The sequence below is a fragment of the Berghia stephanieae genome, chromosome 7, assembly GCF_034508935.2.
Source record: "Berghia stephanieae isolate SIO BIC M18660-M18661 chromosome 7, UCSD_Bste_1.3, whole genome shotgun sequence".
In the NCBI taxonomy this organism is placed as follows: Eukaryota; Metazoa; Mollusca; class Gastropoda; order Nudibranchia; family Aeolidiidae; genus Berghia; species Berghia stephanieae.
In genome coordinates this window covers 9,711,602-9,731,574 of record NC_088366.1, presented here as the reverse complement: position 1 = coordinate 9,731,574, position 19,973 = coordinate 9,711,602, and the positions used below count along the sequence as shown (strand labels likewise).

Below are 19,973 nucleotides of genomic sequence, written 5' to 3'. Positions count from 1 at the left end.
GCCAGAGGCTGCTGCTGCTTGCTGCTGCTGCCAGCCTCGTACCAATGGGGGAATAATTCGTTCTTCGTCCATGGAAGATGGATGAGAGCACACCGAGTGACACGGAGGAGAAACATGCATAAGATCATAACAACACATGCCGTTTGCACTTTGTGTACCCTGATGAAGGATATAATGCGATTTTGTGGTTTGATCGTAGCTGATTAATGTAACCTTTATTTGCTGACTGTACAACACAGATTTGACAGAAAGGCAGATGAGACAACTTACGACGTCACCAAAAGTGTTGAATGGAGAAAATATGATCGCAGCGCCGCCATCTTTTTTTATATATACGAAACTATGGACGTCCTCTGAATTTATTAACATATTGCGTTGAACATCGAAAATGAATTTTCATTTGTTACTTAAATATGTCTATGTGTAGGCCTACGCGCGCGGTGTCAATTTTACGACGCGTTTCTTCTACACGTTATGACATTGACAATTTACTTGTGGTATCACACTCGCTGTCGGGTTCGAAGTTCCTGGACTCGAGCCTCGCTCGGCGCATAGTTGAGTCCTTGGAAAACGGCTCTTTACTAACATTCTCTCACCGTACTCAGGTGTGAAATGAGTACCGGGTCACTCCGGTACAATGGGGATTTGAGACGATATGCCAAAAAAAAAGTTTAAAATAGCCACACAGGTTATCTGGTTGAAACAAGAACAATACTTGCGAGAGAAAATTAAATCGGAAAAAAATAACAGGGGTTATAAAGCAACATAGATCACCGTGTAAAAATAATCGTACCATTTAATGAAAGGCTGTCATTACATGGAAAAGAAAATCTGAAAAATAACATGGTCGAAAAAAAAAACAAACAAACAACAACTCAGAAGACCGTGCAAAATCCATAGCAGGATATCGTTAGATGGAAAAGGAAATAGGAAAAATAAAATAGGCGAAAAAGCAACCAAGAACACCGTGTAAAATTTTTGCATCCAATATATTAGCATGTAATAATAAGTGGCAAAGCCCTATAGAAAATATACAAAGGCGAACAAAGGAATAAAAAACATCATGTAAAAATCCCCATAGCATCTGATTACTAATATCTTTACGCAAAAATAAAATCGGAAAAAAACGGGGACGAAAAAACAAAATAGAACACCGTGTAAAAATCACATCTTATTACAGTATACCAATGTGTGGAAAGGAAAATCGAAAAAAAAAAATACAGGAGCGAAAAAAAGGTAACCTAGAACACCATGTACAAAATTATCATAGCCTCTAATTACACGATATCATAATATGGAAAAGAAAATCGGAAAAATAACGGGGGCGAAAAAGCAATCTAGAACACCGTGTAAAAAAAACAACATCCTAGCATCTAATTACGGTATATCATTACGGGTTATAGAAACCCAAACCTTCCTGCTTGTTTGTCTTAACACCGCGGTGCTAATCGCATGTTTACGGTATTCACAGTCACTACTCTATTACTTGCTTTACATTATTATCGTTATTATTTCCTCTTCTCTTATTATTCTCTAGTGTCTTAGCAGATGATGCTAACAATTTCCACCTTCCAATCTCCTCTCCATCTCACCTCCGCCCCCCCCCCCCCCCCCCCCCACACACACACAAACATTCCCACCGCCGACGCCCAAAAGCATTTTCCTTGCCAACTCTTCACTTTTTTTTCTCCACACTCCCCCCCCCCCCCCCCCCTTTTTGTTTTCCCTCTCCACCCCCCCCCTCCCCCGTCCATCCCCCGCTCCCCTCCATACCCCCCCCCCAACACATTACCTGCTCTCCTACCTATCTAGCTACCCACCACAAAATGACTTCAAGAAACACTCTATATCAACTCATTTATTTTTTTTGTGCGGCTATTCGGATCGGAAGGTCTTGAGTTCGAGCCTCGCTCTGCGCATAGTTGAGTCCTTTGAAAAAGGCTGTTTACTCACATTCTCTCACCGTTCTCGGGTGTAAAATGATTACAGAGCCCCCCCCCCCCCCCCCCTTTTTTTTTTTTTTTGGTCGTAACCAGCGATGTCTCTGTCTGAAAAAATGTAATATCGCCTAACAGGCGTCATGTCTCGTCCTACATGTTACGTGTTGCCTTTGGTCAGGGACCCTTTGTAAAGCACTTTGAGCACGTTTAGTAGATATTGCGCTATTATAGAAAAGCTCTAAAAAGCTCAAAGCTCAAAGATCGAATCCAAAAAGAAAAAAAGAAAAAGATTTGGGGGTTAATTTTTTTGTCAACAATTCCAGAAGTAATGGCGTATAAAATATGTAATTTCTCCAAATTGATATTCGAGTACCTAACTTGCTGACCTTTTTAAAGAAATATTAAGTCTAATTTTAAAGAATAGAAATAAAATTCCCTTTATTCATCCCATATGGGAGATTTGTCTCAAGGGTCTATTCTTATGGAAGAATGAAATAACCTAGGCGTCAGCCGCAGTGCAGCGCCGCAAATTGAGCTAGGACGAGGTGACTTGCTCGAGGCCACACAGCGCAGCGGCGGGTGGTCGAACTATGTACTTTTCGGTCACGAAGCAAAGACCTTACCGCTGAGCCACGCTGTCCCCTCATCATCAACCAGCAGCTTGGTTCTAAACAAAGAAAATCAGTCCTTTTTATTCTTCATGCTGGCTAGAACTTTTTCACATGTCAGGTGATCAAATGTATAAAAGTCACAACATGATCAAATAATCAATCAATGCAGATTTTCAGAAAGTTTGGATTTCCTATCATTTCACCTCCGATTCGTTCCAGCCGACGTGCACATTTATGCAGGTCTGGCATCCAAACCATTTATGGGCCTAGTTTAACATTGTTATAATGGACAATATTTTGAGCCCTTTTTTTTATATTTTGGTGATTTTCATTACAACAATGAGCCCATAAGGAATTGGGTTATCAGACCTGCAAATAAGATACGTCGATTCCAACGTAGGTTAGTAACGGTGGGTTCACAAATGAAAAAAAAAGAAACACCCCCCCCCAAAAAAAAAAAAACAAAAAAAAACAAAAAAACAAACAAACCGGCAACGTAAACAAACAAAACAACAAAAATAAAAAAAAAAACGAACGGAAAAACGACTGAATTCATGTTTTTCTAAAATCTCCATAAAGTTTGTAGAACTCCATTTACCCTGTAATTGTTATAATTTGCGAGCCCCCCCCCCCCCCCCCCCCCCCCCCCCCCCCCCCCCCCCCCCCCCCCCCCCCCCCCCCCCCCCCCCCCCCCCCCCCCCTCAACCCAACTCAACACCATTTTTTTTCTACTTTCGTTTCTTCGAAAATAAATTCTGTATCTCCTCACTAGGTTTAACTTTTGAATGTCAAGGTCGTGCGTGCTCGATCGAGCGAAGACAAAGAGAGTAGGCAAGGGAAGCTACTTCTAATGCATAATTCTAATAACAACAATAACAAGCATAATAATTCCTGAACACCTTGAAATAATAATAATAAGAGTTGTCTCACCCCTCTCTCTCTCTCTCTCTCTCTCTCTCTCTCTCTCTCTCTCTCTCTCTCTCCTTTATATATATTATATATATATTATATATATATATATATATATATATATATATATATCTTTCACTCTCTCTTTGTCTCTCTATCTCTCTCTCCCTCTCTCTCTCCCCCTCTCTCTCTCTCTCTCTCTCTCTCTCTCTCCTCTTACATCACTGTTCCATTACTATCATTTTCATTATTATTCTCATCATGGATTTTTTTCGTTCTATTTGCCATTCTGATGACTTCAACATGTTCCCGTTCCACGTTACATCATACCGTTCCAATATTGCCGTGAAAAAAATAACCAAAAAAAAAAAAAAAAAAAAAAAAAATACGCCATAATATTTTTTATTTATCTATTTAAAAAAAAATTTTTTTTTGGCCAGAAATTTTTTGACATTAAGTTACGATAAAGTTTGATGACTTCCAACTTAACATACATTTTTAAAAACTCAATATTGGAAAGAAAAAAAAGTCATAGGTTTGTTTTTATGTTTTTTCATTCTTTTTTTAATTGGGGGAATGGGATGGGGGGGGGTGAGGGGGGGGGGGGGGGTTGAGCGTTATCTCAATTCATGAATAGTTGAATTATTTAAAAAAAGAAGGCCAAAAATAAGGGGGGGGGGGGGGAGGTTGAGCGTTATCTCAATTCATGAATAGTTGAATTATTTAAATAAAGAAGGCCAAAAATAAGGCAGGGGGGGGGGGGGGGGGGGTTGAGCGTTATCTCAATTCATGAATAGTTGAATTATTTAAATAAAGAAGGCCAAACATAAGGGGGGGGGGGGGTTGAGCGTTATCTCAATTCATGAATAGTTGAATTATTTAAATAAAGAAGGCCAAAAATAAGGGGGGGGGGGGGGGGTTGAGCGTTATCTCAATTCATGAATAGTTGAATTATTTAAATAAAGAAGGCCAAAAATAAGGGGGGGGGGGGGGGGTTGAGCGTTATCTCAATTCATGAATAGTTGAATTATTTAAATAAAGAAGGCCAAAAATAAGGGGGGGGGGGGGGGGAGAAAATGACAAAAAAAAAAAGCGTTTTGTCGTAGTAAGGAAGTAGAATACAATTAACTAAACGAAATCGTGGTTCAAAGTTCAAAGGTAAGGCATGCTGCTGGCAGAAGCGGCAAAACCAGCTGAGAGAAGACGAGCTCAAATTACAAAAGTCGGCAAGGTAAGGTAACTCTAGTTTAATTTTTTTTCTTTGATTTTATTTTCCACAAAAAGAAGAATCAAAATCTACGTTTTGAAAAAAAATCAAATGAAAAACGAAACAAAGCAAAGTTTATGACTTAGACGAACGTAAAAATTGGAGACCGTATTTTTAAAAGAAGAAGAAGAAGAAGAAGAAGAAGAAGAAGAAGAAGAAGAAGAAGAAGAAGAAGAAGAAGAAGAAGAAGAAGAAGAAGAAGAAGAAGAAGAAGAAGAAGAAGAAGAAGAGAAGAAAGAAGAAGAAGAAGAAGAAGAAGAAGAAGAAGAAGAAGAAGAAGAAGAAGAAGAAGAAGAAGAAAGAAGAAGAAGAAGAAGAAGAAGAAGAAGAAGGAAGAAGAAGAAGAAGAGAGAAGAAGAAGAAGAAGAAGAAGAAGAAGAAGAAGAAGAAGAAGAAGAAGAAGAAGAAAGAAGAAGAAGAAAGAAAAGAAGAAGAAGAAGAAGAAAGAAGAAGAAGAAGAGAAGAAGAAGAAGAAGAAGAAGAAGAAGAAGAAGAAGAAGAAGAAGAAGAAGAAGAAGAAGAAGAAGAAGAAGAAGAAGAAGAAGAAGAAGAAGAAGAAGAAGAAGAAGAAGAAGAGAAGAAGAAGAAGAAGAAGAAAGAAGAAGAAGAAGAAGAAGAAGAAGAAGAAGAAGAAGAAGAAGAAGAAGAAGAAGAAGAAGAAGAAGAAGAAGAAGAAGAAGAGAAGAGAAGAAGAAGAAGAAGAAGAAGAAGAAGAGGAAGAAGGAGGAGGAGGAGGGGGAGGAGGAGGAGGAGGTGGAGAGAAGTAGGAGGAGGAGGAGGGGGAGGAGGAGGAGGAGGTGGAGAGAAGTAGGAGGAGGAGGAGGGGCAGGAGGAGGAGGAGAAGGTGGAGAGAAGTAGGAGGAGGAGGAGGGGCAGGAGGAGGAGGAGGAGGTGGAGAGAAGTAGGAGGAGGAGGAGGGGCAGGAGGAGGAGGAGGAGGAGGAGGAGGTGGAGAGAAGTAGGAGGAGGAGGAGGAGGGGGAGGAGGAGGAGGAGGGAAAGGAGAAGAAATACGGGATTATTTTTTTCTTAAAGAATGTTTCCAATGTAATAAATTATATTTATTCTCCTCCATAAAGCATGGGCATTCACCCCATGTTTATGATTTAAATTTATGTCTACTAATTCTATCCCTATTACATAGATCATCCCTATAAAATACTGCTGAAAATATTGAATGGATCTGGCAAGCGGAAGTTGATTGAGTGGAGGGGTGAAGGCCATAGGAAATGAAAATATCGGAAAGTAAATGAAAGAACCATATTTTAGAATAATTGAAAATCAAAGAAGTTATCAAAATTAAATTGAAAAAAGAAATGAAGTGAGTAGGAAAGTACCAGAAGACAAATAATAGATGATTAAAATTTCTCGGCGATAGGGGCACGAACCAGCGACCTTACTGGTTTACAGATAGATAGATAGATAGATAGATAGATAGATAGATAGATAGATAGATAGATAGATAGATAGATAGATAGATAGATAGATAGATAGATAGATAGATAGATAGATAGATAGGTAGATAAATAAATAGATAGAGAAAGAGATAGATAGATAGATAGATAGATAGATAGATAGATAGATAGATAGATAGATAGATAGATAGATAGATAGATAGATAGATAGGTAGATAAATAAATAGATAGAGAAAGAGATAGATAGAAAGATAAATAGATAAGGAGAGAGAGAGAATGTGTATATGCGTATGTGTTTACATGTGTGTGAGTGTTTTCTTGTTTATGTGCATGCATGTGTAATACTCGTGTGAATCACGAGAGCGATTTTACCACGCACGCGTAAATGGTTGAAGAAGGTAAAGAAGGAAAAGGTGAGTAGTCCCACAGCATTACCCTTCGTTTCGGAGTGAGTTGGTTTTGCATGATGCTTGAGATTTTCGCCTCACCAACGACAGGAAAATCGTCACATTTGTGACCCATCGTCTCAAAACGGTATTATGTCGGAACGAACCAGATGCTTAAAAGTCGAATTTAATGTCAAACAGGTCAAAATTTTACATTGTTGGCATTCGCACCCTAAAATATGGTATCCATTCTCCACAATAAATCATGTAAACTGAACACAAGTCTGATATTTCTGGTTATAAATTCAATTTTCAACATCTTAACCATCCTGACTTAATACCGTTTTGAGGCGAAGAGTCACATTTGTTATATACAATGGACATGTTTCTTAATCAGATTTGTTTTGTACATCACAACATTTTATGAAAAATCTTTGTTTTATAAAGCTTGTTATGCTGTACAAAAAGATTATTCATTTCTAGTGTGTACGTATTTCTAATGAATTTGAGTGTAAAAAGTCCAGTTCTGTGTTGGGAGGTATAACATTTCTAGAAAACTCATGAATATGGTCTGTAAGGGGGAGAAGTTATTTGTAAACAAACCAACTACAAGCCAAGCGCTCAAATACAAATTTTATTATTCATATTTCTGTACAAAAATGCATAACGTTGATTATGATATGCATTTTTGTACAGAAATATGAATAATAAATTTTGTATTTGGAGCGCTTGGTTTGTAGTTGGTTTGTTTACAAATAACTTCTCCCTCGGTGACGTCCAATCAAGGGACGCTACTCTCCCGCTAATCTCATTCCCTAAAGAACAGTATCCACCAAACGAGCTGAAAGCGCTTTACAAGGAATCTCTGGGCAACAGCAACATTTAATACGTAGGACGAGACATGACGGCTTTTGGCGATAATATTACAGGGTTGGTTTTTTTTTTAACTGACAGAGGCAACGCTGTTAACGGACCGGTATGTACTCATCTTACACATGAATACGGTGAGAGAATGCGAGCAAAGAGCCTTTTCCGAGGACTCAGCTTTGCGCCGCTCAGACCGGGACTCGAAACAATGAGGTTCCAGTCGGAAGGAGCGTCAATCCACATGACCGCATAGCCGCGCGAGAATTTGTTCGTGAATACGCTTCAACAGTCGAAACGACATTTCCCTCGTAATGACGCATGGTAACTTGGTAACTGGCTCTAAACTATCGGAACAATGGCGGACGCCCTTATGAAATATTGCTCCGACGAGCATAAAAGCGTATCCAGAGGGGAAAAAAACCCCATTATAAATCTGATCATGTTTTGACTTTTACACATTCTGATCACAAGACATATGAAAAGTTCTAGCCGGCATGAAGAATAAAAAGTACCGATTTTCTTTTGTTTAGAACCACGATGGCCGCGGGTTGCTGGGCGACGTGACATCAGACTATTGAATCCAATTATTACCCAAAAGAAGATGCATGTTTGAGGAGGCGAACACCCAGCGTAGTTGACACGCGAGATTGATAAGAAATGATAGCACAGGGGGACAAGATAAGGCTGGCGTGTATAACGAAGACAGTTTTTATCCAAATGAAAACAAACCGACTCACAGGAAAAGCACGATCGGAATGCGAGTGTAGTACTCGTCATAGCTTCTGTCGCTGTCATTTCGGCCTTTATCAATATCACTGCATGCTAGAGATATCACCGCCCATTTATTTAGTCTCTCTCTCTCTCTCTCTCTCTCTCCCTCTCTCTCTCTCTCTCTCTCTCTCTCTCTCTCTCTCTCTCTCTGTGTCTTTCTGTCTGCCTGACTGTTTCTCTCTATTTATCTGTATATCTATCTATCTATCTATCTATCTATCTATCTATCTATCTATCTATCTATCTATCTATCTATCTATCTATCTATCTGTCTATCTATCTGTCTATCTATCTATCTATCTATCTATCTATCTATCTATCTATCTATCTATCTATCTATCTATTTATATATATATATATCCATCTATCCATCTATCTATCTAATATATATATATATATATATATATATATATATATTTTATATATATATATATATATATATATTATTTTAATATTTACCACAATGTTTGAGTCAGACTACATCGATGTTTCAGGCCTAATCAGCCATCGTCAGGACTGTGTGTTACATGAGTTTTGTTTGTTGACTGTTGTTGTTTGTTGAAGTGGTTCCGGTTTATTGTTGACTAATAAGAACTTCCGGCGATGTGGACACGTATTGTACATCTCATTTTTCGTGTTGCACGTGGCTTCATGAGGGTGTTTGATTATAATATATTTCTCTTCCAGGCATAAGCTACATTGTTTTGATGTTGGTGTGTATCCCGTTGCTTTAGACAAAATTTGCCATGAAATGTTGTGGTCTAGTTTGTTGTCGTTTAATTCCCAAATATGTTCGCTGAGTTTTGTGGATGTTTTTTTGTTAGTGTTTCTAAATGTTGTTTAGAAATTATTTTCCGTTAGTCCTACATATTTTTCTTGCTTGTTTGTTTTAGTTTCGGTGACTGTGGCTTGGTAAATTAAACTTGATTCTAAATATTGTTTGTTTAGCGGGCAATGTTTCTTATTTCTGCAGTTGCATTTTCTAGTGGGTGGGCTCCATGTCGAACACTTTTCGTACCATATTTGCATCAAACACGATTTAATATATAGTTTTAAAAAAAAACTACATCTTGAGTCCTTCTAGCGACTTCTTGAGGTCATGAGGCCAAAGTTTGTCTATGAATATTTCAACCAACGACCCCCCTGTTACGACAATATCTCCTCCTCCTCCTCCTCCTCCTCCTCATCATCATCATCATCATCATCATCATCATCATCAGCATCATCATCATCATTATCAGTAGCAGCAGCAACAGCAGTAGCATCATCATCATCATCATCATCATCATCATCATCATCATCATCATCATCATCATCATCATCATCATTATCAGCATCATCATCATCATCATCACCATCATCATTATTATTATTATTATTATTATTATTATTATTATTATTATTATTATTATTATTATTATTATTATTATTATTATTATTATTATTATTATTTCTAAAATAATACTATCTACCCACCCAAAACAAACGGTAAATTTGGTAGAAAGTAGGCCACGGAGATGGAGGAGGGGGGGGGGGGGGCTGGGATGGTAATGGATCGTGATAGTGGCTATATCGTATATCCAAAGAAGTACGATTATCGTGTGTTATCTGACAGTTACGAGTGTCTTCTAAATTAATAAACATTTCTTTGTCAAGAAGGAAAAGAAATGAGGGGAAAAGAAAACAGAATAAGATAAAATGGGAAGGGGGGGGGGGGGGTAGAGTGCGAGTGGACAGTCATACGGCAAGAGTTATCAGGTTTCTTGTTTTGACCTGGAAGAAGAAGAAGAAGAAGAAGAAGAAGAAGAAGAAGAAGAAGAAGAAGAAGAAGAAAGAGGAGGAGGAGGAGGAGGAGGAGGAGGAGGAGGAGGAGGAGGAGGAGGAGGAGGAGGAGGAGGAGGAGGAGGAGGAAGAGGAAGAGGATGTTTATATATTGTTCTGTCTTGTTATTTGTACTCCAATGTGTGAATGACTTGCAATTTTAATTGCCTTTTAGTTCAAACAGCTTTTTAATAATTAATAAAACATTATTCTAACTTTCACCTCATTTCTACTACACATTAAAAAAAAAAGACAATTAAAAATTTGGCCAGAAAATTCGTCCTTCTATAACCGACAGAATGAAATAACACCCAATCTTGTCAAACACTCTTAAACACGTGATCTTCCTAGAGTCTTCAGGGTTGTCCCAGGTTCGGGAGTTTTGACAAGATGAGGCCCGTTTTAATTTATCAATATTTGATTAACGAGTTTTCTGGCCAAATTTTTTAACTTGTCCTGTTTCAGATTTCCCTCACCTATCCTTATTGGCTTGTGTCCAATCTAACCAGGTCGTTCTTAGTAATCTCTCCTCTCATCTCCTCATTTCTCCCTTTTGTACACACACACACACACACACACACACACACAGACACACACACACACACACACATACACTTACAAGACCAGATTCTCCCACCTCTAGCTGCTATTATTATTATTATTATTGTTATTAGGCAAGTCGATTAGCGGAAGTGCCACTTGTGAATGAAAGCGATTCCGGCCAATCAGAACACAGGAAACGTGACCTAGTTCTCAGGATGGGAGTTTTTAGAGTCATATATTATATATATATATATATATATATATTATATATATATATATATATATATATATATATATATATATATATATATATTATATATATATATATATATATATATATATATATATTTATAACACACACACACACACACAAACATACATATATATATATATATATATATATATATTATATATATATAATATATATATATTATATATATATAATATGTCAAGTATAATCATGGTCAACTTCTATAATATTGTTTTGAGCACTTCTTGACGAGACCAAAGATTCTTTGAAATAATATTGTAGAAGTTGATCATAATTAAACTTGAAATATTTTATAAATTGCTCCTTTTATCAAAAGTTGAGTACTATTATTTCATGGTTTTTGTTTATATATATATATTATATATATATATATATATATATATATATATATATATATACACGTGTGTGTGTATGTGTGTGAGTGTGTGTATCGTAGTGTTTTTAGATGTGTTATGTTTTAATGAGAAACAAGTTGTGTTGTGACACACAATGATAGGCTCAATGAAATAATATAGGCTACTTAAATCACAAAAACTACGAAATGAGGTCAACTTTAGACAGGATAAGTATTTAAAAAAAGATATTTCCGAATTTTAACGGTGTTAAAAATGAGGTCAAACTAACAACTTTACATTCAAGAAAAAAGTAACTGAAGCTTAACACAGGTAGTAGAATGTTTAGGATAACGGGTTTTTGTTTGTTTTTGTTTTTTTTTTTTGTTTTTGTTTTTCATAAAATTAAAAAAAAGAAAGCTTTTATATAGTGCAATATCCACTCAAAGCTCACTACAAAGGGTCCCTGACCAACAGCAACACGTAGCATTGCAATATCCACTCAAAGCTCATTACAAAGGGTCCCTGACCAACAGCAACACGTAGCATTGCAATATCCACTCAAAGCTCATTACAAAGGGTCCCTGACCAACAGCAACACGTAGCATGTAGAACGAGCAAAAACGCTTCATCAGCGGGGACTTACTGTCCACCTGTTCAGAATGTACCCGTTGTGCTAGCGAGCCCGAGACCGCAGAACATCTAGTTAACGGTGTGTTGTGACGAAGCTTCCGGGTGGGTTTGGGACGGTCGGTGCACGAGTGCGGTAAAGAATTTGCTGATTGGGTCGATCGTCATAACATTGTAGTGTGAGCACCATAAGTAGCTGCTGCCAACGTCAATGAGGACGACGATGGATAGCAAGTAAGTCAGTAAGTAAGTGTGGCTATGTGGTCTAGTTGTATGGCACTCGCTTTCGGATCGGAAGGTCCTGGGTTCGAGCCTCGCTCTTCTCATAGTTGAGTCCTTGGAGAAGGCTATGTGGTCTAATGGTATAACAATTTCTTTCGGATCGGATGGAAGGTCTTGGGTTCGAGCCTCGCTCGCTTGGTGCATAGTTGTGTCCTTGGAAAAGGCTCTTTATTCACATTCTCTCACCGTACTCATGTGTAAAATGAGTACCTAGCCGATAACAGCGTTGTCTCTGTCCGAAAAAAAATTAATCTCGCCTAACAGGCGTCATGTCCCGTGCTACATGTTAAATATTGCTGTTGGCCAGGGACCCCTTGTAAAGCGCTTTGAGCACGTTTAGTGGACATTGCCATATATAAAAGCTCACATTTTATAAAAAATATCATAATAGAGCATATTTATACGACTGACCGTAATTAAGCAAATCATGGCAATTACTTGCTACCCTTTAGGTAGGACGCTCGCTGGTAGTATATTATAATATCATAAAATGGGGCTTTTAAATTGAGCTTTAAATTGAGCTTTTGTATAGCGCAATATCCACAAAACGTGCTCAATACGCTTTACATATATCATAATATCATAATAGAGCACAATTATACAACTGACCTGTACTTTGTGAGTGTTGCTGAGGTAGAGTCATGGTCGTCATCATTGCGGCATCACTTCGTTCTACCAGAGGGTTCTCTGAAATTTCGTCGTCTTTGCAGTCGTCGTTGCCTTCGTCGTCGTCGTCCTTGTCGTCGTCGTTATCGTCTTTTTCGTAGTCGTCTTCGTCGTTGTTGCTTTTGTTGTATTTCCCCCTCCAATTGAGTTCACACTTGGCATTGGTTTGCAGACGATTCGAATTCGTTCACCCAGTATTCCAAAAGATGAAAGGGTTTAACTAACAGTCTCTTTCATACAATGTTGTTCATCCTATTCTTTCAGTGCTTGTTTTTCTTGGTTCTTACAATAAAGTATATGTTGAATCTGGTTGAAGAAAGAAAAATATGATAAAATGTGTCAGTGCATGACGTAATCAGTCGAAAGGTGAAGATTTTGGATTGCATTTTTTTGGTGCATTTTCTGAAAGCATATTATGCTCTCCAGACCATTTTAATCTTTATTCGAAGTAGATCGGATGATTTTTCATGATGTTATGGTCAGATTATGTATGGGAAAGGTATCCAGCAACTTTTCTCAAATTTCATACTTTTTTTTCAACTTGTCTAGCTGTAAAAATATTTAGAATTGAAATTAAGCTTTGGTATTTCCCGAAGATGTAGAAAAGGGTTGATTTAATAATGTATGACAAGAACTCATTTTGGATAAAAATTGACCTTCAAACTAAACTTGGCAATATCTCGGTTCAAACCTTTTCACCATCCAACTGATTACGTAATTCCCTGTAACAAAAAATGAATGTGTCAACAAAATAGTCTTAAAGTTAAATTGTCGAGATATAGAAGGAATGAAATTGACGTCACTCAGCTTTTTGTTATTGTTTTATTTTAGACAGCCATTTTGGTGATTTGTTCTCACTAGATTATATAAATATTCGAAGTTACAGATAGATTTGTTTGGTGATACGTACGTTATTACGGGAGTGCGGATGGTGTAAGTATTTTACCTAAGCGCATAACATCACTATAACATTATTTTTTTCTTTTCACTTAAGATATCGATAGCAATTCTGTCGTCCTTTGAAATAAACAAAAACAAAACAAAAACAAAAATAGAAGCAAAAAAAAAAAAAAAAAAAAAAAGCAAAAAACTAAATTTTAAAAAAAAGTACACGTGCTCTAGTGTATTTAAAATTTTGTCCAGATTTCGTGTCCTTAAAATGTGATTCTAATAAAAAAAAAAGACCCTCATCTTGGCCAAAACATTCCAACCTGGGACTTCCGCGAAGTACAGTACCAGTCGCCGTTTAGGCGTCCTTTTTTATATTTAAGTTCCCAGACGACATCAGGCCCTTCTTTGGCAAAAATAAACTCTCAAATCTGGGACTTCCGTGAAGCACAGTAGAAGTCACCTGTTAGGCGTCCTTTTTGTACTAATACTCTAAGCCTATAGATTACACCAGACGCCCATTAGGGTATATCTGTTTTCGTAATTAAATTGAAGCTTACATTCAAAAATTTCAAATTGTTATTTACAAGAGCTTCGAGCAACAACATTTACATTATCTATATAACATGCAACAAAATTGTAGTGCAAAGATTTGAGCGTGAGTACACAACAACTACAAGACACATACCTTCTATATTTCATCAGCAGCTCACGTTGTGCTACGCCATCGCCGTTATCAGTCAGTCAGTCCTTCATAGAATCATCATATTATTATAAACATTTAGCTCACCCTTTCACTCTATCAAATCCATTTCCTTATTCACTCTGTGTAGATCTATCTATCTATCTATATATCTGTCTCTCTATCTCACAAACGATGTTCTTTTATTCCGTTCTTTCTCACACTCTTTCTATCTCCTTTGACCAGGAAAAAGCACATGACAATTATTATTAATAAAAATGTGTCAATTCAGTGTTATGCCGGCTGGGTGAATCTCACGTAAATATCTGAAGCCGACGTGTACTTATTTGCAGGTCTGATAACCCAAATTGTTTTGGGAGGCCCATTGTTACTCTAAATCAACGCAACATATTGTCCAATGTAACTATGTTAAATTAAGCTCATGGTCGTGCTCGGCTACCAGACCTGCAAATATGTACACGTTGATCAAAGCCCGCCATCAACTGGGGTAACTTTCTCTAGAAGGGGAATAATAGTTGTCTCTTGAAATTTGGACCAAAGAGAGATTGTTTGCTTTAGCGGCAATTATTTTACTTTGACAAAAATTCAAGTCTTTTAACGAGTACAATAATTGCAACAAAGCTGAGATGATTCAAAAGGCTCCAAATTCACAGAAACAAAATTTTTCATTGACGCAAAGTTACCCTATTTGAAGGATTGTTGTCTAACTCACAAAGAAAACACAATTTATTTAAGTAGAAATAACTGCTTAAATGTAAGACAGTGTTTTGTAGTTTCTTTAACATGGAAAATCAAACAACGAAAACATCGCAAGTCTCAGCACGTTTCCGGTTCACCCCGACCAAACACTGGATTCACACGACGCATCACATATTATCATAAACAAACAATCAAAATATTAAAATTGTATTAAAATAAATTCAAATCTAGACTTTCTAATATTTGATTTATTCTTACAAACACAAATTCTATCTTTTATAACGTTTATCCTTCCTGCTATTTATACCTTTATTATATTATTTCTCCTTACGTCTACTCACTACTCGTGCCAAGCAACAACCTACCACCTATCATCTACTACTCACACCGGCACCGACTCACTCAATGCACGTGCGTGCGTACATGCATTCTGCTGCTACCTTACTACAACAAAACTGACTCTACACTACACAAGGTGCGTACTCACCACCACCACCGCCACCACAACTACTACTACCACCATCACCACCACCTTTCTCTAAAGTCACAGAGGCTGGTAGCTGATCCCAAAACACAAAGACTCCAGACTCCTGGCACGGCAGTGAGCGCCAGACTCCGGGTGAGCACCAGCAGGTCGCGAAAAAAACAGGTCGAATCGCTTGGTGTTGTTTACAGCGCCGCTCGTGCTGATCTTTATACTCCCAAGAGGGAAGAAAGTCGAGGAAACGACCGAAATCCAAAACAGACGACGTTTCGACAATTGACATTCGTCAGGAGGGCCAGTGCAAAAATGGCTGATAAATAAGTGGAGAGGTCAAATAGATAAAACGAAGTTGATGTCACTCTGGTCTATGTTGTTGTTTGCTTTGTTTGTTTTTTTTCGCCATCCACGTTTATGAGTAATTCTCACTAAACTGTATTAACCAGACTATAAATGTTCATGGTTACACCGAGTTTTGTGTGTTGGTCCGTTATACTTCCGGATGGCAATGTTGTGAACTTCTTAGCCAAGCGCATACTATCTTTTGGAGGCCACCCTGGTCTTTGCACATTGTGAGTTGTCGTTAGTGATGCTCAAGGTAAAATAACATTATTATTCCACCACCCCTCTCATTGGAAAACCCGATCATTTCTTAGTAAATACGTAATCGTTGAATAATGCTTTGAACGCGTTGAATAAAATATTTATTCAACGATTGCAGAATATTTTCGCACATTTTATTGGTGTGAAATAAGGTGTAAAAATACAGTTGATTGGTAATTATAAATAATCTTTTGGTGAGCATGAATACAAATCCAGCGTTTTTAGTTTTGGGTCATATTAGCATCAAGCACAAGGAGTAAGATACAAATTATGGTGAATAGAAGTACTAATACCATACCATTTGGTTACAAAATGTCTAATTGAAGAGGTAGAATAAACGTATTCTTTCATTTCTTTGTATTTATTAAATTCGATATATATATATATATATATATATATATATATATATATATATATATTATATATATATATATATATAAAATATGAATTGTCACTCACATTATATATGACCGAGACGCTCGTTTCTGTGGGTTCATTCCTCAGTCGGCGTAATAATATATTTATATAGTTTTATCCCGTTGTGTAATTGGGCCCGATTAAAATAACTCGTTTAATAAATACAAAGTGATGAAAGAATCGTATAGATAGTATGCGCTTGGCTTAGAAGCTCATAACATTGCCATCCGGAAGTATAACGGACCAACACACAAAACTGTGTGTATCCATGAACGTTTATAGTCAGGTTAATACATTTCAGTGAGCATTACTCATAAACGCGGATGGCAAAAAACAATAACAAAGACCTGAGTGACGTCATCTTCGAACTATCTATATCGTGATGCCATTGGTTTTATTGAATACGACTCACTATTCATTCTTCGGCCGTCGTCTTGGTCAAGTTATAGTCATAGCCTAAACGTAGCCTTCTTAAACTCATAGCCTGGCACTGACCAACAAAATAAGGACGATACGTGTGATATATCACTCAGCTCTTTATTATTGTTTTTAGCCATCCATTTTTATGAGTAGTTCTCACTTAATTGTATCAAGCAGACTACAAACGTTTAAGGTTGCACATCGTTTGGTGTGTTGGTACGTCATATCCGGCAGGCGCATGTTGTGTTTGATGTCATCTAAGCGCATAGCATCAATTGGCTTTTTCGGATCATGTCTTGCGGAGTGAGTGCTAACAATGAAAATGACAAACGCATAATACTTGCTGATGAGTGATCAGAATATTTTGTTTTTGTTTTTCCTACACCGACAACCACCCCTGCTCACCTACCAGTACTGTCTACCCTAAACCCACCACCACCACTGGCACCAACCACAATCACTATTACAGCCCCCCCCCCCCCCCCCAATCCCAAATAATCAGAGAAAACAGTTAAAAACCATGGCTCACACACATAACAAACTTCACCCCCACCCTCCCACCCTATTCCCTCCACCTCTCTCATCCCTCCAGCCAGTTACCCACTTACCCCTCCCCCCCCCAGCCTCCCCCCTCCATCCCCTCACCCTCACACCCCCCCCCCAATCCCCCCTCCCCAGATGCATATTAATACCAGATGCTAGCGAGGAGACGAGACTTAATACGAAAATGCCATCATCATCTACCTTACCCCAACATCCACCACAACCATTTACTTTACTCATCATCGCAGTCTTTGTAATCAGCTCACCCAGCGGCAGGTGCCATCTTACTCACCACTTGTACTTTCATTCATCTATTTGTCTATCTATCTATCTATCTATCTATCTATCTATCTATCTATCTATCTATCTATCTATCTATCTATCTATTTATCTATTTATCTATCCAGCTATCTATCCATCTATCTTTCTATCTACTTGTTTATCTACCTATCTACCTCTCTATCTAGCTATCTATCTATCTACCTATCTATCTATCTTTCTATCTATCTATCTATCTATCTGTCTACCTATCTATCCATGTATCCATGTATCCATCTATCCATCCATCTAACTATCCACTTCACCAACCACCCATCTATCTCTCTTTCTCCCCCTCTCCCTCTCTCTCTCTGTCTCTCTCTCTCTCTCTCCCTCTTTCTCTCTCTCTCTCTCTCTCTCTCTACCATCCATCCATCTCGCTCTCTCTCTCTACTTATCCGTCTGATTTTGTTAATGTATTTGTTTTGTATCTCTATCCGACCGCTTGCCTTTAATCCAAAGGTAATCTACTCACTCATCATCTAAATAACCACCGTATCTGGAACAGCTGCTCACGCACGCACGGCCACTGTTACCCACTCCTTAGTCCTGCTATAAAAATCCATCCCTCTTTTCCTTACCCGTCTCTTTATGCCCCGATAGCTCAGTTGGTAGAGCACTCGCTTCACACGCAAAGGGACCGAGATCGATCCCGGGTGCATGTAGTCGAGATTATTTTCTGACCCCCCTGTCCACCCAGCAGTGAATGGGTAGTTGAGTCTGTTAGATTTGGCGGAATGTACTTTGTGATAGACTAGTGTCCTATCCAAAGGATAGCAAGCAATTCATATTGTCCGTCTCACGCTGTAGAAAACGGGATAAACTCCGGCTCTGAAGGACTACTTTTTTTTACTTTGTCTCACCACTTGGGAAAACTGAGAGTTTCGTGGTCTAGTGGCGTGACATTCGCCTTCGGATCGGATGGTCCAAGGTTCGAGTCCCGCTCTGAAAGGTGCATAGTTGAGTCCTTTGAAAAAGCTCTTTATTCACATTCTCTCACGTTACTTATGTGTAAAATGAGTATTTTTAATTCAGAAAAGTGAGTGGAGCAGGCACTTATGTTGGTAACAACAAGATATGAAGTGAATAGAAAAGTGCCAGAAGACAATAGAGAATAAAAATTTTTTCGCGGCGGTGGTGGGGTTTGAACCTGCGACCTTATTGGTACGACAACTCCGCCTGGCAGGTGAGAGCGTGGCTCTACCGTGTGAGCTATCCACGAACACAAAAATATTCGTTTCAAACTCAAAGTCATTACTAGATCCCTCTCTCACCCACTTCTTGAGACCGCCGATTCGTTCGTACACCACCATCGCGAATAATTTTGACCAGCAGTTAAGCTTAATAGCCAATATTCTCAACACAAACATATAACATAGAAACGATTGAGACATTGAGTATGCTCCGGTGTATGGGGTGAATTTTTAATTCAGAAAAGTGAGTGGAGCAGGCACTTATGTTGGTAACAACAAGATATGAAGTGAAAAGAAAAGTGCCAGAAGACAATAGAGAATAAAAATTTTTTATTCTCTATTGTCTTCTGGCACTTTTCTTTTCACTTCATATCTTGTTGTTACCAACATAAGTGCCTGCTCCACTCACTTTTCTGAATTAAAAATTCACCCCATACACCGGAGCATACTCAATGTCTCAATCGTTTCTATGTTATATGTTTGTGTTGAGAATATTGGCTATTAAGCTTAACTGCTGGTCAAAATTATTCGCGATGGTGGTGTACGAACGAATCGGCGGTCTCAAGAAGTGGGTGAGAGAGGGATCTAGTAATGACTTTGAGTTTGAAACGAATATTTTTGTGTTCGTGGATAGCTCACACGGTAGAGCCACGCTCTCACCTGCCAGGCGGAGTTGTCGTACCAATAAGGTCGCAGGTTCAAACCCACCACCGCCGCGAAAAAATTTTTATTCTCTATTGTCTTCTGGCACTTTTCTATTCACTTCATATCTTGTTGTTACCAACATAAGTGCCTGCTCCACTCACTTTTCTGAATTAAAAATTCACCCCATACACCGGAGCATACTCAATGTCTCAATCGTTTCTATGTTATATGTTTGTGTTGAGAATATTGGCTATTAAGCTTAACTGCTGGTCAAAATTATTCGCGATGGTGGTGTACGAACGAATCGGCGGTCTCAAGAAGTGGGTGAGAGAGGGATCTAGTAATGACTTTGAG

The 19,973-nt window shown here is 38.2% G+C and overlaps 1 protein-coding gene across 10 annotated transcripts in view; it reads right to left on the bottom strand.

Annotated features, from left to right (window-relative positions):
* LOC144976663 (uncharacterized) overlaps positions 1-15,678 on the bottom strand; it is a 31,944-nt gene extending 16,266 nt beyond the window's left edge. Inside the window, exons 1-3 of one of the 10 annotated variants that reach the window (XM_078920986.1) lie at positions 15,487-15,678; positions 14,286-14,515; positions 12,653-13,015 (exon numbers count right to left, since the gene is read on the bottom strand). In XM_078920986.1, coding sequence (XP_078777112.1) covers positions 12,653-12,698 — 46 coding nt within the window. In that variant the 5' untranslated portion in view covers positions 12,699-13,015; positions 14,286-14,515; positions 15,487-15,678. Of the gene's footprint in view, positions 1-12,652; positions 13,016-14,285; positions 14,516-15,257; positions 15,451-15,486 lie in introns of those variants that run through there. The other 9 variants (XM_078920980.1, XM_078920979.1, XM_078920987.1 and 6 more) reach the window with 9 other exon arrangements.
* Between the last annotated feature and the right edge of the window lie 4,295 nt (positions 15,679-19,973).